The sequence below is a fragment of the Megalobrama amblycephala genome, linkage group LG4, assembly GCF_018812025.1.
Source record: "Megalobrama amblycephala isolate DHTTF-2021 linkage group LG4, ASM1881202v1, whole genome shotgun sequence".
Lineage (NCBI taxonomy): Eukaryota > Metazoa > Chordata > Actinopteri > Cypriniformes > Xenocyprididae > Megalobrama > Megalobrama amblycephala.
The window spans coordinates 28,324,119-28,345,306 of NC_063047.1; the positions used below are offsets into that span (position 1 = coordinate 28,324,119).

The 21,188-nt window shown below is 37.0% G+C and overlaps 1 protein-coding gene across 2 annotated transcripts in view; it reads left to right on the forward strand.

Annotated features, from left to right (window-relative positions):
• Positions 1–21,188, forward strand: part of unc5ca (unc-5 netrin receptor Ca) — a 190,691-nt gene that overhangs the window by 152,345 nt on the left and 17,158 nt on the right. For both annotated transcript variants that reach the window (XM_048188685.1, XM_048188686.1), the window contains 4 exons: positions 10,573–10,764; positions 14,859–15,215; positions 15,812–15,899; positions 18,622–18,790. In XM_048188685.1, the coding sequence (XP_048044642.1) occupies positions 10,573–10,764; positions 14,859–15,215; positions 15,812–15,899; positions 18,622–18,790 (806 nt within the window). The remainder of the gene's footprint in view (positions 1–10,572; positions 10,765–14,858; positions 15,216–15,811; positions 15,900–18,621; positions 18,791–21,188) is intronic.

The window sequence follows — 21,188 nt, forward strand, 5'->3', positions numbered from 1 at the left end:
GTCTACAGTCCAAGAGAATATATATTGCATGAAGATAGAACAGGTAAAGTTTAGTTTAATTACGGCTATCATCTTGCTTTTATCCACTTTTAGTGCAAGCCTGTTGTAGCGGACCCCGTCTGAATGATGGCCAGTACTTTATTGATGAGTTTTATGAAGTTTATTGTACATCACACAAAAGATGAAGCATCCATTTTCACTCCAGAACAGTACAAGAAGTGCGCATTAAAGTCTTATCCATAAACTCTCTCTCTCTTCCTTGCATTATCATCAACATACACAGCAAATTACACAAAACACTTGTTACAACTATATACAGACCTTTGCCTTTTTGGGGGGTGGTTAATAAACTGATTAAATTATATCCGTTAAACAACTCTGATGAACTGTAAAAAAGTGTGTGCTCTCCCTTTCATTACTGCCGTATCCAGTATCCGCTCTAGAGACTATAAGCTGGATCATGAACAGTTGGTACTGATCCATCCTTGAGTAATAACTTTTTAGCAAAACCTGTTTTGTATTGTCCCTTTGTATTGACCCTCGTTCACAGAGCAGTCTAGTGTAAATTGATTCAAACAGACATAAACAAATTTAGGTATGTGGGGACGCTTTCTCTTCAAAAATAAAACTAATGCACTGTGTCTTCAGCGGCTCTGATGTCATGAGTACATGAAGACTGTTATCTTCACTCTTACATCTAACAACAAAACACCCGAGTTGCTTTTGAGACATTCTAGTCACTACAGTTGCACCGGCCTGGAGAAAATGGCGGATAGTATGCAACTCGCTCAGGGTGGGGTCTATGCTAAAACAGCCGTTGTGGGCGGGGCTTGCGCAAAGTGACGTCACTTTTCCCAGAATCTGCAAACAGCTTGTTCTGAGACACTGCTTATGATTTGTGGGGATTAAAAAAAGCACTGGGTGGGTTTTTATCATTATAGGTTGGTTGTGTTCACACACTGCCGACACATTTATGTTCAAACACCATGTAAAATTGAATTTTGCATAATAGGTGCCCTTTAAAAAATATTTTTGATGGATTTTTAGTTAAATACTAAAATCACTACATTTTTTCAATTTAGTTATATAAATAGGTAATCAGTTTTTTTAATAATTTTTTAAACAGCTATAGGTAATTTCTTAGTTTTATTAGTTTACAAACTCGATTCCAAAACAGTTGGGACACTGTACAAATTGTGAATAAAAACAGAATGCAATGATGTGGAAGTTTCAAATTTCAAAATTCTATTCAGAATACAACATAGATGACATATCAAATGTTTAAACTGGGAAAATGGATCATTTTAAGGGAAAAATAAGTTGATTTTAAATTTCATGGCATCAACACATCTCACAAAAGTTGGGACAAGGTCATGTTTACCACTGTGTGATATCCCCTCTTCTTTTTACAACAGTCTGCAAACATCTGGGGACTGAGGAGACAAGTTGCTAAAGTTTAGGAATAGGAATGTTGTCCCATTCTTGTCTAATACAGGCTTCTAGTTGCTCAACTGTCTTAGGTCTTCTTTGTCGCATCTTCCTCTTTATGATGCACCAAATGTTTTCTATGGGTGAAAGATCTGGACTGCAGGCTGGCCATTTCAGTACCCGGATCCTTCTTCTACGCAGCCATGATGTTGTAACTGATGCAGTATGTGGTCTGGCATTGTCATGTTGGAAAATGCAAGGTCTTCCCTGAAAGAGACGACGTCTGGATGGGAGCATATGTTGTTCTAGAATCTGGATATACCTTTCAGCATTGACGGTGCCTTTCCAGATGTGTAAGCTGCCCATGCCACACGCACTCATGCAACCCCATACCATCAGAGATGCAGGCTTCTGAACTGAGCGCTGATAACAACTTGGGTTGTCCTTGTCCTCTTTAGTCCGGATGACATGGCGTCCCAGTTTTCCAAAAAGAACTTCAAATTTTGATTAGTCTGATCACAGAACAGTTTTCCACTTTGCCACAGTCCATTTTAAATGAGCCTTGACCCAGAGAAAACGCCTGCGCTTCTGGATCATGTTTAGATATGGCTTCTTTTTTGACCTATAGAGTTTTAGACGGCAACGGCGAATGGCACGGTGGATTGTGTTCACCGACAATGTTTTCTGGAAGTATTCCTGAGCCCATGTTGTGATTTCCATTACAGTAGCATTCCTGTATGTGATGCAGTGCCGTCTAAGGGCCCGAAGATCACGGGCATCCAGTATTGTTTTCCGGCCTTGACCCTTACGCACAGAGATTGTTCCAGATTCTCTGAATCTTTGGATGATATTATGCACTTTAGATGATGATAACTTGGAATTTTTCTCTGAGAAACTCCTTTCTGATAGCATTGGGGGAATTGGTGATCCTCTCCCCATCTTGACTTCTGAGAGACACTGCCACTCTGAGAGGCTCTTTTTATACCCAATCATGTTGCCAATTGACCTAATAAGTTGCAAATTGGTCCTCCAGCTGTTCCTTGTATGTACATTTAACTTTTCCGGCCTCTTATTGCTACCTGTCCCAACTTTTTTAAAATTTGTAGCTCTCATGAAATCCAAAATGAGCCAATATTTGGCATGACATTTCAAAATGTTTTTCCTTTCAATATTTGATATGTTATCTATATTCTATTGTGAATAAAATACAAGTTTATGAGATTTGTAAATTATTGCATTCCTTTTTTATTCACATTTTGTACAGTGTCCCAACTTTTTTGGAATCGGGTTTGTAATTTAGTGCATATTTATTAAATGCTGTCACTCTGGATAGTTTCAATACTGTAAATGAACATTTTTTTTGACTATAGTTTAACTAGATTATATTGAGGAATTCATTAAATTGAGCAAGCAACATTTTCAATATAGCAACACTGGTAACTTTTGAATGAACTGAGACCTGAAACATAATGTATAATGTAAGTGCTGTGCACGACCTGAAACAATGTATAATGTAAGTGCAGTGCACAAACACTTTTAGTTACAAAATCTTCATGCTTTGTTGTGCAAATATAACACAAAAACTATTTTTTAAATATGTACGGTGGCCACAATGCATTGGCTAAGCTCTCATGTTTACATATTTGCGAGTGTGTTGCAGGCTTAGCGCTTTATTTAGGTCTTTACTTATGTTGAACTATCAGTGATGCTTCAGTGCTGTTAACTGCATCTGGGAGTGACTTAAGACACCCGTGATAGTGTGTGTGTGTGTGTGTGTGTGTGTGTTTGAGGGGACAATGTTATCTCTTTTCTCCTGGAGCTGTATTATTTATTAAACATTTTCTGCAGTCGGCACCCCCTCCTCTACAGCCTCGATCTCGCTCTCCCTCCCTCTTTCTCTCACACTCATGTTCAAAGAAGACGTTTAATCTTCCAGATACATTTTAATGGCTGCATTTAGTAGCTTGGCACTTTTATCATCAAAGCTCATGTTAGAGCTTGTATGAGTGTTTCTCGGGTGAAATGAGTTAAATGACTCAAGGCATACGATGGCGAGAGTTAAAGAGGGACAGAATGCAGAAGAGATCTCTTCGATAAAACTCAGGCGTACTTTACATCGAAGCCAACAGGAAATGTTGTGCTGCCGCTGCTGCTACAAAGCACAATTGATTTAGGTATTAAAATGAGTCTGAAGCCTTTTCTGTGTGAGTCGTCTGAAGATGTTGCTCATAAAGTGTTGGAGATGCTAACAATATTACTTTTACACTTGGAAGATTAAGACTCTGTTTCAAAACCTATAGTGAGCTGCCTACATAGACAACAATTTAAGGCATTATAGATGTTTCTAAAGGTAACTTTATGGGCCAAATTCTAAGGTAGTATTACATGTATCTTTAATGGAGCAAGTAATCCCAGAATGCATTGTGACAAACTCCATCTAAAATCACATAAAAAAAAAACAAACAAGAGAAATGTCGAGTATAATTATAGTACATAAAAGTGTTGATACAGTTCTGCTCAACATCTCTTTTTGGAGCACTTGATTGGCTAACTAGCCTCTATGCACTTTTACTTTGCATAGCATTGTTTGCATTGTTTTACTCTGGTATTTATGGTAATGTGGTATGTTAGCACTAGTATTGTTTTGCCCTTGGATTAGTTGCTTCTGCTTATGTAATTCTCATTTGTGAGTCACTTTGAATAAAAAGCATCAATGAAAACATGTGAATGTAAATAATTGATATCTCAAATAAGAGCGTACATCAAAGGAATAATATCATTAATTTAATACTTGTTAATATTACTGAATTGTTTTTGCATTTTTTTCCAGCATTGATTCATTTTTAAAACATTTATTGATAATTTAATGCTTTCAGTCATTTTGACAGAAAAAAAAAAGTCTGTCTGTCTGTCTTGCTTCTCCAAGTTTAATGGAACTTAAAAATATTTAGATCTGTTGACAGTACAGGCCATGGGATATGTTCTTGAACATCTCTTTTATGTTCATTGAACCGTTCTGTCACAAGTCTTGCTGTGTGTATTGGTGCATTATCAAGCTGATACACAGCGCCCCCTTCAGGGCACAATGATTAAACCATTAGGTGCTCATGGTCCTCCAGAATGGTTCAGTAGTCGTTGGCAGTGAAGTGCCTTTTAAGCACAGTAGGGAATGCCATTGCAGCCTAAAGCATCACTGATCCACAGCAGTCCGGGTGTTGAGCGTCTTTGGGGCTTCTCCACACCGTAACTGGGAAAGACAGTGAAGGTGGACTCATCCGAGAACAATACATGTTTCACATTGTCCACAGCCCAAGATATGTACAGTTGACACCAATGAAACTGACATTTGGCATTGGCATGAAGTTTTGGCTAAAGCAGCCCGACCATGAATATTGACTCCTGATGAACAGTTTTGGTGGAAACAGAAGAGTCAAGGTGTGCATTTAAATGTGCAGTGAGTTGGGCAGCTGTGGATTTATATGGGTTAGTACCTGGACATCCCTTTCAGACAGCTTCCTCTTGAGTTGACAGTTAATTCTGTTGGATGTGGTTCCTCCTACGTGGAGGTAAGCCGACATTACCCTGGATACCATACACCACAAAGACATGCTGTTCTGGTAACAAATGAGCCAGCAAGACATGCACAAACAATTTGCCCTCTTTTGAACTCTGATATGTCTCCCATTATGTTGTGTGGATTGCAGTATTTGATGTACAGCTATGCTGTTACTCTGCTAATTCAACCTTTACACTCTGCTCTTACTGATGGAATGTAAAATCAGTGAAGGTTGGCCACCAGGCTGCGCATATATAGCCGTAAAAAAATCTCCAACACTATATTGGCCAGTGTTTCAGTTTCAGTGTCCAACCCCTGTATCTATCTAGATAATTTTCATTGTAATAATGTTCCATTTTATGACAATAATAATGTTTTTTTTTTTTTTGAGAGTCTGCACTCCACTAAGAAGATGATAGTTTAACTTTCTTGTGTGTGTGTTATCAGTCTGAGTGTGTGCGCTCAGTAAAACCCCTGCGGATCGATGCCGAGGGAATCTGATCAGCAGAAGGCTCTTCCGCCCGCAGACTCATGGTCGGACGGGTTGCCAGACGATCAAACTTCCTTCCCCTCATTAACCCCCCTCAGCATCTGCACACTGTCCTTCCACTTTAATCACTTCCTTCACACAATCGATAGCGTTTATAAGTCAAGCGTGCTCCTGCATAGAAACAACCTTTGTGCCGTGCTGCCGCGCTCACACGCTCACGTATGCATATTCAAACGTGGACGTGCACGAGTCTGAAATGCAACATGAAATCGAAATGAACTTTTGCTTTTATAATACATGTTTCTGGTGTTATTGTGAACGAATAATCAGTTCATGTTATTGCAATGAAAAAAAAAAACCCATCTGTCTTTGGTTGAAGTCACCAAGGCCATGCAAGCAATTGGTTAATGTCAACCAATAACACAACTTTCTATTTAGTCATTGTTTTAAGCCACTGTTGTAGGTAATTTCAGATTTACAGTAGCTTTATATTAAAAGAAAAAAAAACGTTTTTGTTTAACAAGTCACAACTGCTTTGGGTGGCAATATGTGTTAAATTACAAACATTACAATCATCAATAGATTGGGCCTTGAAAATTATGCAGAAATTATGCTAACAATTTACAATAAGGTTCCATTTGTTAACTACATTAGTTAAGAAGATGAAAACAATGAAAAATGCTTGTAAATAATTTATTTATATTAGTTAATGTTAACCTCAACATTTACTACTTTATCTGTACATTATTAAAATAAAAAAAAATATTGTTACATTATTACATTATTTTATGTACCTGAGTTGACATTGAACTAACAATGAACAGCTGTTTTTTTATCAACGATAAAAAGATAAATACTGTAAAATATTTGTTGGTTAATGCACGAACTAACGTTAATGGACCTTGTTGTAAAGTGTCCAAAATTATATCAATAATTATTTGTATAGAAATTCCTTCAACAAAGTTGACTCTGCGTGAAAGTCATTGTATAATTTGTACATTGGTATTACACACACACACACACACACACACACACACATAGATGAGCTCGTAATGGTTAATGAGAGAAATAACTACTGACAATCATGTTTGGTCACAGTCAGTAATCGAATAATATTAGTCATTAGGACACAGCTGTGATAAATTTTTACCACTAATTGTAAATTAATTATGGGTGTAAGCAAATCAATACTGCAGAAGAGAGATGATACTGCGGTCACTGAGGAAAAACAAGGGAACGACATGAGAGATGATGAAAGGTCGCAAGCTCGACACTGTGTTTAGCGCGACTACCTGCTGTGACACACACTTCAACGGCTGCTTTGAGTTTTATACTGTAAACACACACACACACACACACAGTTTCTTTTGCTCTCAAGGTTATGGTATTTGCTGGGTAGTTATTTCACTGTCTAGTTATTTTATGTTTACTGAATCAAGCATGTCTATTATATTTGCCCATACTTACTATTAATGTAAATATCTAGCTGTTATAAATCTAGTGCCTACAAAAAATACACAAGTATATATTTTAGCCCAGCAACATATTAAAAGTTTCATATAGTACATCCTACTTTACCTGCATACATACAGTACACTCTCATAAAGCAATATATACTATATAGAAAATCTGCATGATTGTTTTTATCGTCACAAAAATGTAAACTGTATTATTGCACAGCTCTATATATAACTTTGGATATATATGTTATAATGTAATCCACATACATACAATACACTCACTCATATATATATATATATATATATATATACACACACTATATTGCCAAAGGTTTTGGGACGCCTGCCTTCACGTGCACATGAACTTTAATGACATCCCATTCTTAATCCGTAGGGTTTAATATGGAGTTGGCCCACCCTTTGCAGCTATAACAGCTTCAACTGTTCTGGGAAGGCTTTCCACAAGGTTTAGGAGTGTCTTTATGGGAGTTTTTGAACTTTCTTCTAGAAGCGCATTTGTGAGGTCAGGCAGTGATGTTGGCGAGAAGGCCTGGCTCACAGTCTCCGCTCTAATTCATCCCAAAGGTGTTCTATCGGGTTGAGGTCAGGACTCTGTGCAGGCCAGTCAAGTTCCTCCACACCAAACTCACTCATCCATGTCTTTATGGACCTTGCTTCGTGCACTGGTGCGCAGTCATGTTGGAACAGGAAGGGGCCATCCCCAAACAGTTCCCACAAAGTTGGGAGAATTAAATGTCTTGGTATGCTGAAGCATTAAGAGTTCCTTTCACTGGAACTAAAGGGCCAAGCTCAACCCCTGAAAAACAACCCCACACCATAATCCCCCCTCCACCAAACTTTACACTTGGCACAATGCAGTCAGGCAAGTACCGTTCTCCTGGCAACCGCCAAACCCAGACTCGTCCATCCGGTTGTCAGACAGAGAAGCGTGATTTGTCACTCCAGAGAGCATGTCTCCACTGCTCTAGAGTCCAGTGGCGGCGTGGTTTACACCACTGCATCCGACGCTTTGCATTGCACTTGATGATGTAAGGGTTGGATGCAGCTGCTCGAACATGGAAACCCATTCCATGAAGCTCTCTACGCACTGTTCTTGAGCTAATCTGAAGGCCACACAAAGTTTGGAGGTCTGTAGCTATTGACTCTGCAGAAAGTTGGCGACTTCTGCGCACTGTTCACCTCAGCATGCGCTGACCCGCTCTGTGATTTTACGTGGCCTACCACTTCGTGGCTGAGTTGCTGTTGTTCCCAATTGCTTCCACTTTGTTATGATACCACTAACAGTTGACCGTGGAATATTTAGTAGTGAGGAAATTTCACGAATGGACTTATTGCACAGGTGGCAACCTATCATGGCACCACGCTTGAATTCACTGAGCTCCTGAGAGCGATTCTTTCACAAATGCTTCTAGAAGCAGTCTGCATGCCTAGGTGCTTGATTTTATACACCTGTGGCCATGAAAGTGATTGGAAAACCTGAATTCAGTGATTTGGAGGGGTGTTCTTTTTGCAATACAGTGTATAGTCATACCCTCATTGGAGGCTGAGGCCCCCTAATATTGAAATCCTAGAATCGCCCATGAGTATGTCCAGCTTTATCTGCATACACTCATGTAGGTCAGTCTGTTCTAAAATAGCAAAACTGCTTGATTGCTTATCATTGCAGCTATAATAAACTATATTATCACCCAACTAGAACTGGTAAATGCAACTATAAGGCATGAATTTAAACATCAACATGGTTTTCTGTAAATCTGCTTTGAAACAATGTATTTTGTGACAAGCGCTTTAAAACTGCATTGTTAGTATTTTTACATCATTTTTGCGCCCTCTGCTGGTTAGGTGGATCAGTGAGGGCCTAACCAATGGGCTTAAGTCTGTGAAGGATCCTAATGAATATTCATAACCCCGAATCTAGTCTCTCTTTAAGACACGCTGCTGTCAATGTCAGCCTGATAAGTCGGATGTTTGAAGCATGAGTGGAGTTTTAATCTGTGTACCTTTGTTGCAGTCTAATGCGACTAATGAGTGATGAGCGCCAGCATACACATCCAATAGATACGTAAGAGAAGATTTAAGCACACATTCACACACACACACACTTTAAACATCAGAGACTGTGACGATTTTGGCTGCTTCTCTCTTTGATGTTTCAGAGCTGCAGTTTCATTTTGGCCCTGATCCCCTTTTAATCTTCACACAAATTCAGAACTCACACACGCACAGAGAGAGAAAATCCACAGGAAAAGAGGTCGGATGAACATGTCACTATTGTTCTCCTGCAGTCTGCTGAAGAATGAGGCTGATTTCCAGGAAGATGAGCAATATGGCATGTAATAATTTATAGCCTCATTAAATTAAAGGACTAGATTCTCTTCTCTTGCAGTCTGTCTATTTTCAGGGTGTTTTTTCATCTTCCTGCAGTTGGCCGTCTAATTTTCTCTCTCTTACTGTGAAAACTCCTTTTAATGATTGATGCACAGGGTTTATATACTGATTAATGCCATTGTTTTAAAGGCCATTCTCAGGCGTGACCTTTAACCCATATGCCACTTCGATGATGTGTCATCTGAAATGAAATACTGCAGTACATACTGTGTGTTAAAAATAGCAGGTGAAACGGTAGGCGTTATTCAACCATTTTAAACAACTGTGTGCTATTTTGTTATCATATAACTTTGCTTGTGAGAGGAATTCAGTTATCTTTGCAAAAAATGGCTTTGTTTAATTCAATTTTGTGCAAAGCAAGTATGTTATTATAAACATAACCTTTGACTTTACCCATCTGAATTTGTGGCTATGTTTGGTGTGGCATAATAACATACTAATATTTAGTATTTCTGCACTATATAGTATGTAATATGCAAAGTATGCTAATTTTCTGTATGCATTATATGCCTTGGATCAGTGCCATTTCAGTATTTGTTATATACTATTTTTGCATTTATTAATATTTTGAATTTGCTTTTATTTTTATAATTGTTATGTGCATTTGTCTTTTTTTATTTCTATTTAGCTTTATTTCAATTTTAGTTTTAGTATTTTTAGTACTTAAACTCATTTTATTTCAGTTAATTACCAAGAGGACACTTCTAATTTTTTATGTAATATTTAAATTCTGTTTTATTTTATTTCAGCTTTATTTCAATTAATGAAAACAATTTTTAACAGTTTTAGTTAACAGCTATATGGTATACAAATGTTCAGTATACAACTGCTCAGAATACTGTATCCCACAATGCAATGTACTCCATCTTCATTTCCAGTGTAAATCAACTGCATACTTATTATTTGATTGGACCACCAAAAGTTAAGACATTTGCACACACACACAACAAAAAATGGAATTCAAAATTCATATTTTTTTCAAATAATTTAACTGGACAAATTAAAAGAACTAAACATGCTGAACTGCTGAATTAAACATGATGAGATATTAACAAAGCATACTAATGTTTTAATCATTCAGAGTAATGACTACTGTTACTGTTTTTAAATAGCAGGCAATATACAGGGAACAGGGAAAGCAGAACCAATCACAATGAAACCAAGTATATACTACAGTTTATACTGCTAGTATTCATTCTGAACATAAGCTGTGTCTGTCTGTCATGCAGCTGCGCCGGGTGGAGATGAGGTGGCGCTGTACGTGGGCATCGTCATGGCGGTGGTCATGTGTCTGGTCGTCTCTGCTATCGTGGCTCTGCTCGTGTACCGCAGGACGCATCGCCGCTTTCACTCTGACATCATCGACTCGTCTGTGCTGAACGGCGGATTTCAGCCTGTCAGCATCAAACAGGCACGCTCAGGTGAGACAGTCAACCTTCAGTAGAGGATTAGTGTTGCTCTGATTGGTTAGCAATATATAATGATTATAATGAGTATTTTTGTAAAGAAATGTACTTTTATTCAAAAAGGATTAAAGGATTAGTTCACTTTCAAATTAAATTTACCCCAAGATTTACTCACCCTCAAGCCATCCTAGGTGCATATGACTCTCGTCTTTCTGATGAAAATAATCGGAGAAATATTAATAAATATCCTGACGCAGCCGAGCTTTGTAATGGCAGTAAATGGGGGTCACTAGTATGAGCTGAAGAAAGTGCTTCCATCTACATCCATCCATCATAAATATGTGCTCCACACGGCTCCAGGGGGTTAATGAAGGCCTTCTGAAGCGAAACGATGCGTTTGTGTAAAAAATATCCATATTAAACAAGTTATGAAGTCAAATATCGAGCTTCCGCCAGACCGCCTTCCATATTCAATGTACGAAGAAAATATTTCTATTTCAATTAAATGCTGTTTTTCTATTTATCATAGAATCCTGATAAAAAAAATATGAAGCAGCACAGCTGTTTTCAACATTGATGATAGTAAGAAATGTTTCTTAAGAAGAAAATCAGCATATTAGAATGATTCATTTTATAATATATTCAATCAGAAAATATTTACTTTAAAGGTGTCATGAACTGCATTGTTTTATTGTTTTATAATGTTTCCATCCGATAATGTTAGTATGCTTTTTACATCAAAAATTGTCATCATTTAGAAATAAAAGGCATTTTTCCTACCCTGATTTTAGCCCTCTGATTTGAATGTTCTGTTTTAAGGGGCGTGTCTGCTGTGAGACTTCAGTGTAAACGCCCACTGCTGTGATTGGCTGACATCTTTGCCTATGAAATAGCCTATGAAAAACTTTTAGCACGTTTTTACTATTACAGCTCTCAAGGTTAACTAATCGTGAAGTGTTGATTATAGCATTACATTTAGATCTATGGCATTATATTTAGATCGTGGCATGAAAGGTTGCAGTGATGAACACTGTAGCCGATCACAGACATGTTGTTGAGTGCATGAAAGCAGTGATCTCGTCAATCCAGCTCAATTTCTGCACACTAACGAATGCTTTCATCATAACTAACACTGCAAACACAATATATATAAGAAATTAAACGCGAGTTTTGGTGCGAGTCCAGAACTCAGTCACTGATAAACTTGCGCTGTTTGATTGACAGCTCCAGCGATTGTAAAGGGAGCATTCTTTGAATGCTTTCTATAGATATTTAATCACCATTTAAATAACAGATTATTTTCATCCTAGAGAAACAAAGTGAAGTTGACCGTTTAGTCACTGGTTTGATTTACTGACACACAGACAAAGAACATCTGACTGTAGATGAATCATTAATATCAGATCAGATCATTAGAATCAACACAGTTACTGACATGTTGTTGCATTACTGTCGAGTCCATATCATAAAAGTCTGTTTGCAAAGCCTGCGCTGAAATGCGATTGATTTACCAAAGAATCCACAGTGAAATGTTCTGAATACAAATAAATAAAGCTCAACTGAGACATTCACATTGTTGAAAATAAATAACCATATTCCTAGCATTAGGATCCATTGAAAGGTAATGTTATTTTTAGTCCTGTATTGCTCTTCTCTCCTCCTCATCTCACTAACACGCCAGTGGGCGGGGCTAATGTTGCAATGATGAAGTAGGCATTGATTTTTTTCTGCGGAGGCGGAGTTTCACCTATCAATGTCATAGATAGGCATATTCCAGGATCAGTCGTTTGATGGGCCTGGTGTCAATCAAAAGCTTTTATTAGACTAACAAAGAAGTTTTAAGTTCTGAAATTTACAGGATATTCTTATAGTACGACGACCTCTTATATATCAAAAGCGCAATTCATGACCCCTTTAATATTTCACAGTATTACCATTTTTACTGTATTTTTCATCAAATAAATGCAGCCTTAGTAAACATAAGAGAATGTTAATATACATAATACAATTTGAGGTCAAAATTTTTTTTTTCTTCAAATTTAAAAAAAAAAAAAAAAAATAGATAGATAGAATATATTTAAACCATAAATATTTATTATGCATTTAAATGAATGTTGATAGAATTTGGAACTTAGATTTTGGATTTGTTAGCAGGCTTCCTTTTGTCAGCAGAACAAAAGAAAAAAAAAGAAAAAAAAAAGAAAATCAATGGACTCCAGTGTTGTTTAGAGTCCAACATTCTTCAAATGAATTCCTTTTGTGTTCTGCACGAGAAAAGAAAGTAATACAGGTTTGGAACAAAATGAGGGTGATTTATCTTATTTTTTTGGGTGAACTGTCTCTTTAAACCTAAATGTAACTATTTTTGAACATGGGTGTCTTTTGTCATATTGCTGTTTTCACTGGGTTTCATTTGTAATCACTGTATTACATGCAAATCACTATAACGCACATCCTTGAGTGGATTATTGCTTTAGTAAAACATTCAAACGCTATTCAGACAGAATCTCTCTCACTTCAGCAAGGAACTCTGGGAGTGTGTGTGTGTGTGTGTGTGTGTCACCGTAAGACACAGGAATGATTAAAATTCCAATCAAGTGGTGAATGGAATGGAAGGCAGTGTTCCGGTTTTAAATTGTGAGGTGTGTGTGTGTGTGTGTGTGTGAGAGAGAGAGAGAGAGAGAGAGACTCAGGTGACATTTCATCTGAGGAACATTAGAATGCCTGTCACTCTCCAACCTGAACAGGTTATCATTAATGAAGAATCGTTGTTCTGCTCGCACTCGTATTGTCTCGCTTTTCTCCTCATTTTCTCACTCGTTCTCTGTTAATTAAACATGAAGCGGGCTGTAGGTGTAAATGGCACCCTGTCAGGGTGAAAGCGGCGTGTGGAGACGCTGCGGAGGACGTCAACGAATGAGTTGATAAATACCGAGGTAGGGGAAGTTTTGATGGTAAAGCAAGACGTAACACATCTGTCAGTTCTCCTGTTTTGCTCCGTTGAAGATCTTTCCTGTCAGAGGCTACGGATTTGGACGCGTTTACATCAACAGGTGTGATGCAATGCGGTGCGGTTTACGCTGTCTCACCGATCACCGCATGATGAATAACTTTAACTTGAGCGTCAGGAGTGTGAGCGCGACACTCGCAGTGAGTAATGCTCACACCTGAGTAACTAGAGAGAGAAAGAGAGCTGGTGTGCAAAGTGACAATCCTCTGTTTAGTCACTGTTGGAAGCTGAATGTTAATGAGCAATCAGTATGGAGATTACCAGCCGCTGGCTATAAGAGTCCTTTACAAGCTCTCACTCGCACACACGGTGATTTCATTTCAAAATAGCACACAACAGAAAAACATACAAGGAATAGGTCACCCAAAAAAGTCACCCACTGTTATGTTGTTCCAAACTTGTGTGGCTTTTTGCATTTTGTGGAGCACAGAAGATGTTTCGCAGAGTCACCAAGCTGCTCCGTTCATTCAATAAAAGTGGATAGTACTGTAGCTGTTTACATCCGAGTTGTGAATTTAGTTCATGCAAAAAATTATGCAGAATATCTCAAAAGCCATTTATGAATGAAGCAGTGTTTCGAACAAAGATGTTTAAAAATTGTCACTTGTAGAGAAATGAAAAGGAAAGTTGTAGGCTTTTTGATGTAATGCAATAAATTATTTGTGGTTTAGATGAAATGTCTTGATGAAACTGGTTATTGCATATGAAAAAAAAAAAAAAAAGTTATTTTGAATTTAAATTAAATTGAAAAATATCACTGTTTTTACTGTATTTTTTTATCAAATAAATGCAGCCTTGGTGAGCAAAGGCATTTAAGGCATCCCTCACTCCATCCATCCATTCATTTATCCATCCATCCATCCATCCATCCATCCATCTAACCATCCATCTCTCCCTCCATCCATCATCCACCCATCCTTCCCTCCTTCCCTCCCTCCATCCCTTCCTCCTTACATCCATCCATCCATCCAACTATCATCCCTCCCTCCATCCATCCCTGCCTCCATCACTCCCTCCATCCCTCTCTCTCTCCCTCCCTCCATCATCTTCAAATGTTATTCATGATATTCAGTAGTAATGTCATGTGTGTCTTTTGCAGCGGATTTGCTGGCGGCGACCCCTGACCTGTCCACAGCGGCGGCGCTGTATCGCGGTCCGGTATATGCCCTGCACGACATCTCGGACAAAATCCCCATGACCAGCTCCCCTCTGCTGGAGCCGCTGCCGCTTCCCAACCTCAAGATCAAAGTCTACAACTCCTCTGGCACAGTGACCCCTCAGGAGGACATGACCTCTGACCTCTCCGCCACCCTGTCCCCAAAAGTCACCCACTCTCTTTTGGACAGCGACCCTGTGACCCCACGGAACCAGACGCTGGCACGCACACGGGATCCAACGTGCACGGCGTTAGGGTCGTTCAACTCACTGGGAGGTCATCTGATCATACCCAACTCAGGTGAGATCGGACACGCATACACACACACACACAACCTCATTTATGTATGATTTATGATGCACAATCACACTCTGTTCCTCACTGAGTGTCCAACATATTTACGAATCACCATGTGATATAATTTATGATGATTAATTGATTGTGTTGATAGTCCTACATTAGTCTAATTAAGGCATATGGCTGGAATGGATTCCAGTAAGATGCAATGGAAATGTCACATTCACAATCTCTCACTCATGTGATGAGGATACACACTGTCAGTGACAGTGATAAATTAATCCAGAGGATGGCAGGATGGGCGGCAGCTATTAATCCACTTTATAAACTGCAAAAATCTGACACATGACACTCCTCTGACACTATCTATCTATCTATCTATCTATCTATCTATCTATCTATCTATCTATCTATCTATCTATCTATCTATCTATCTATCTATCTATCTATCTATCTGTCTGTCTGTCTGTCTATCTGTCTCTCTCTGTCTGGATGAATGGATGGATGGATGGATGGATGGATGGAAGGAAGGAAAGAAAGTACATGTTCATCTGAATTCTGAGAGTTCTAATTAGCCACAATCTGTAATGGCATTTCAGGTGTGAGTTTGTTGGTTCCCGCCGGTGCGATTCCTCAGGGTCGTGTGTATGAGATGTTTGTGACCGTACAGAGGACAGAGAGCATGAGGTAAAAAAAAAAAAAAAAACATAACACCACACACACACACACACACATACACACACATCCCAAACATCTGGAGAAATTGTGTTGTTTTCCAGGTAGAATGTTATAAATTTACAACACTTTACATATTATTATCCTATGGAAGCTTGTTTCCGCCACTAAATAAGAAAATTAAAACAGGCAATTACGACTTTTTATATCACAATTCTGACTTTTATTTCTCGCAATCGAGAGTTTTTATCATGCAATTCTGAAATTATAACTCGCAATTCTGACTTTATAAATTGCAGTTCTGACTTTATAACTCTCAATTATGACTTTATAAATCGCAATTGTGACTTTATAACTCGCAATTATGACTATAAATCGCAATTATGACTTTATAACTCGCAATTATGACTATAAATCGCAATTGTGACTTTATAACTTGCAATTATGACTATAAATCGCAATTGTGACTTTATAACTCGCAATTATGACTTTATAAATCGCAATTATGACTTTATAACTTGCAATTATGACTATAAATCGCAATTGTGACTTTATAACTCGCAATTATGACTATAACTCGCAATTATGACTTTATAACTCGCAATTATGACTATAAATCGCAATTGTGACTTTATAACTCGCAATTATGACTATAACTCGCAATTATGACTATAACTCGCAATTATGACTTTATAACTCAATTATGACTTTATAACTCGCAATTATGACTTTATAAATCGCAATTGTGACTTTATAACTCGCAATTATGACTATAAATCGCAATTGTGACTAACTCGCAATTATGACTTTATAAATCGCAATTATGACTTTATAACTCAATTATGACTTTATAACTCGCAATTATGACTTTATAACTCAATTATGACTTTATAACTCGCAATTATGACTTTATAAATCGCAATTGTGACTTTATAACTCAATTATGACTTTATAACTCGCAATTATGACTTTATAAATCGCAATTGTGACTATAACTCGCAATTATGACTTTATAAATCGCAATTGTGACTTTATAACTCGCAATTATGACTATAAATCGCAATTGTGACTTTATAACTCGCAATTATGACTTTATAAATCGCAATTATGACTTTATAACTCTCAATTATGACTTTATAAATCGCAATTATGACTTTATAACTCAATTATGACTTTATAACTCGCAATTATGACTTTATAAATCGCAATTGTGACTTTATAACTTGCAATTATGACTTTATAACTCGCAATTGTGACTATAACTCGGAATTGTGACTTTATAACCTGCAATTATGACTTTATAACTCGCAATTGTGACTTTATAACTCTCAATTATGACTTTATAAATCGCAATTATGACTTTATAACTCAATTATGACTTTATAACTCGCAATTATGACTTTATAAATCGCAATTGTGACTTTATAACTTGCAATTGTGACTTTATAACTCGCAATTATGACTTTATAAATCACAATTGTGACTTTATAACTCGCAATTATGAATTTATAAATCACAATTGTGACTTTATAACTCGCAATTTTGACTTTATAAATCACAATTGTGACTTTATAAATCACAATTGTGACTTTATAACTCGCAATTATGACTTTATAACTCGCAATTGTAACTATAACTCGCAATTATGACTTTATAACTCGCAATTGTGACTATAACTTGCAATTATGACTTTATAAATCACAATTGTGACTTTATAACTCGCAATTATGACTTTATAAATCGCAATTGTGACTTTATAACTCGCAATTATTACTATAAATCGCAATTGTGACATTATAACTCGCAATTATGACTTTATAAATCGCAACTGTGACTTTATAACTTGCAATTATGACTTTATAACTCGCAATTGTGATTATAACTCGGAATTGTGACTTTATAACCTGCAATTATGACTTTATAACTCGCAATTGTGACTTTATAACTTGCAATTGTGACTTTATAACTCGCAATTATGACTTTATAAATCACAATTGTGACTTTATAACTCGCAATTATAAATTTATAAATCACAATTGTGACTTTATAACTCGCAATTATGACTATAACTCGGAATTGTGACTTTATAACTCACAATTGTGACTTTATAACTCAGAATTGTGAGTTTATATGTCATAATTCTGAGAATTGTCTGAATTGTAAGATAAAAAGTTGCAGTTACCTTATTTTTTATTTCATGGCAGAAACAAGCTTCCATATTATCCTGTATGTAAAAAATTGCACAAATGTGTTAAATGCTTAATTAAAACACTATTAAAAAGGAAACAATTTTATCATAATTGAAAACAGTTGTGCTGCTTTATATTTGTGTGAAAAATGTGATACATTACCATTCAAAGGTTTGAATAAATAAATTAATAGTTTTTATACCAAAAAAAGACATTTAGAATGTTACAAAAGATTTCCGTTTCAAAAAAATGCTGTTCTTTTGAACTTTATATTCATCAAAGGATCCTGAAAAAATGTATCATGGTTTCCACAAAAGTATTTGTTTTTAACATTGATAATAATGAGATTGATTATTAATAATTGAGCACCAAATTTACATTTTCCAAACTTTTGACTGGTAGAGTAATTTATTATTAACTTTCAAACAGTTCTGGTTGTTGTTGTATGTGTTACTGTACCTTCTACAGTGATTTCAGTGAGACCAGCAGCAGAAAACAGGCAAACAGACGTAGGCAAATGTTTTAAATGTCTCCGTCTCTCTCAGGCCGGCGGTCGGTGACGGGGAGGCCGTGCTCAGCGCTGTGGTCAGCTGCGGTCCCGCGGGCGCCCTGTTGACCCGTCCCGTCATCCTCACTCTACACCACTGCTCGCACGCCAACTCTGACAACTGGCAAATCATCCTCAAGAGCCACACGCAGCAGGACCAATGGGAGGTAAGGAATTTTAATACGGGCCAATAGGACAGCCAGTGGCTGAATGAAAGCATTGCAGCGAGAGGAATCAGGTCAGGGAAACTCTGGAGATGAGCTGCTCCATTTCAATAAACTACTTATCCTGCAGAGAGAGGGAAACATGACTGGAAAATAAATGTAACTATCAGTGAAGGCAGGCAGGGTAAATTGGCCTGCTGTGCATGGCAGGGTTCTACAAATAGACAACACAAAATTCAATTATTGCAAGAGTGGAGCGGGAAAAAGGATGGGGTGTATTTATCAGGAGAAATCTGCTTCCTTTATCAGGGCCGGGATTCCCTCGCAATGTATGTGTGGACAGGTTTTTATTTCTATGGGGACCAAATGTCCTGAAGGACCTGCGGTGTGGGGATATAGAAAACCTGTCAAAAATATCAGAAGAAGAAATAATAAGAAATTATTCTCTTGTGCAAAGACAGTGAAACCTATTTTTAGGACTTTTAAAAGTTTGCATTTTGATGTTATTTTTATGATAATTAAGTACAACCCTCCCCCAACCCAAAAAATTACTGTAACAAAAAATATGAATCATATATAATTAAATTGTAAGTTTACGATGTAAACATCGTATTAAAGTGCTTTTTACAGTAATTTTTCATGAGAATAAAATCTATTTAATTTATTTATTAATTGCTGTTGAATATGTTTTTGTCTTGGGGAGCACTTTGTTCTATGCTGCATGATGGGCTAAAAAAGTTAAAATTGATCATTTTGTATTATTTTATATTTTTCTTAATGATTAAAAAAAGTACATGATTATTGATTAATTTTACTTTTAAATTTTAAAATAAGGAAGAAATTGATTCATTTAATTAAACAAAATATGCTATGTATTGTTATTTTTTGTCAATTTTCTGCCATTTTTGTATATCTGTTTTGTTTTATTACTTTAAGATTTATCATTTTAATCCATTAACAATCATGATAGATAGATAGATAGATTTACATTTACATTTAGCAGACGCTTTTATCCAAAGCGACTTACATTGCATTATACTATACATTTGTATCTCAGTATGTGCAATCCCTGGGATCGAACCCATGACCTTGGCATTGCTAGTGCCATGTTCTAACCACTGAGCTACAGGAAAGCCTTTATAGATAGATAGATAGATAGATAGATAGATAGATAGATAGATAGATAGATAGATAGATAGATAGATAGATAGATAGATAGATAGATAGATAGATAGATAGATAGATAGATAGATAGATAGATAGATAGATAGATAGATAGATAGATAGATAGATAGATAGATAGATAGATAAAAAAGAACAAGAGAAAGATAGAGATGTAACTGTCGTGAAGAGACACTGGTGTAAATGTGTAGTGAATTAACTCAAAGGGGAAATATTTATAATTATTCATAACTCGTTATGATTATTAATTATTGTTAATTATGAATATGTAAATCAGTTAATCAGATTAAGTGGATGTTGCTACATTAAGATTAATATTACAATCAATTAATTGTTGATTGTTTATTAATTATAAGAAATATTCATTTCCATGTTATGGAAAAACAACATTCTTATTGTACAGTACTATTTAGAGCATGTAGTCAGGATCTAAATCAATTAAAAGGCAATATATTAGCAGACGGAGTCTGAACCAAACATGTATTGTGCACAATCTTTATTAACTAACTCACAAACACATAACTAAACTAACAAACACATAACATACACGCAGGTCACACACATACGTAGGTAAGAATGAGCAATGATAGAGTTGAACCGGAAGTGGAACTGTTAATGGAGCTATCATGGAGCTCAATAAAGAATCATCAGTTTCCTCGGCAATAAAACACCTTTGTTGTTTTACAAGTCAATACTAAATCGCTGTTTAGTGCTCAAATGTACTATACTTGCAAGATGCCTTTAGGCTGAGGAGCATCGGATCTGCAGACTGAGGAGAAATCTTGATGATTCGTCCCAGGTTGTTGCCAGTATCTTCTGCGTTGGACGAAGTACTATGAAACACTTAAGCTCATAGATGAGCACATGGCTGGGTTCAACTCTATCATTGCTCATTCTTACCTACGTATGTGTGTGACCTGCGTGTATGCTATGTGATTGTGCATAATACATGTTTGGTTCTGACTCCGTCTGCTAATAAATTGCCTCTTAAGTGATTTAGATCCTGACTACATGCTCTGAGCAGTACTGTCTTCAGGCCTTGGCCTGAAGAGGCCTGCAGCAAGGAGGGGTCTCTTCAGTCGTCCAAGAAGCAAGGAAAGAGAGGGAGGGGCGTTGTGCTCTAGCTTTTAACCTCTGGTCAAAGTCCAACCATCTTAGGGTTAATGTGGCCAATGAAGATGTTGTATTTCCGGGCGACAACACACCCCCTCTCAGGGCT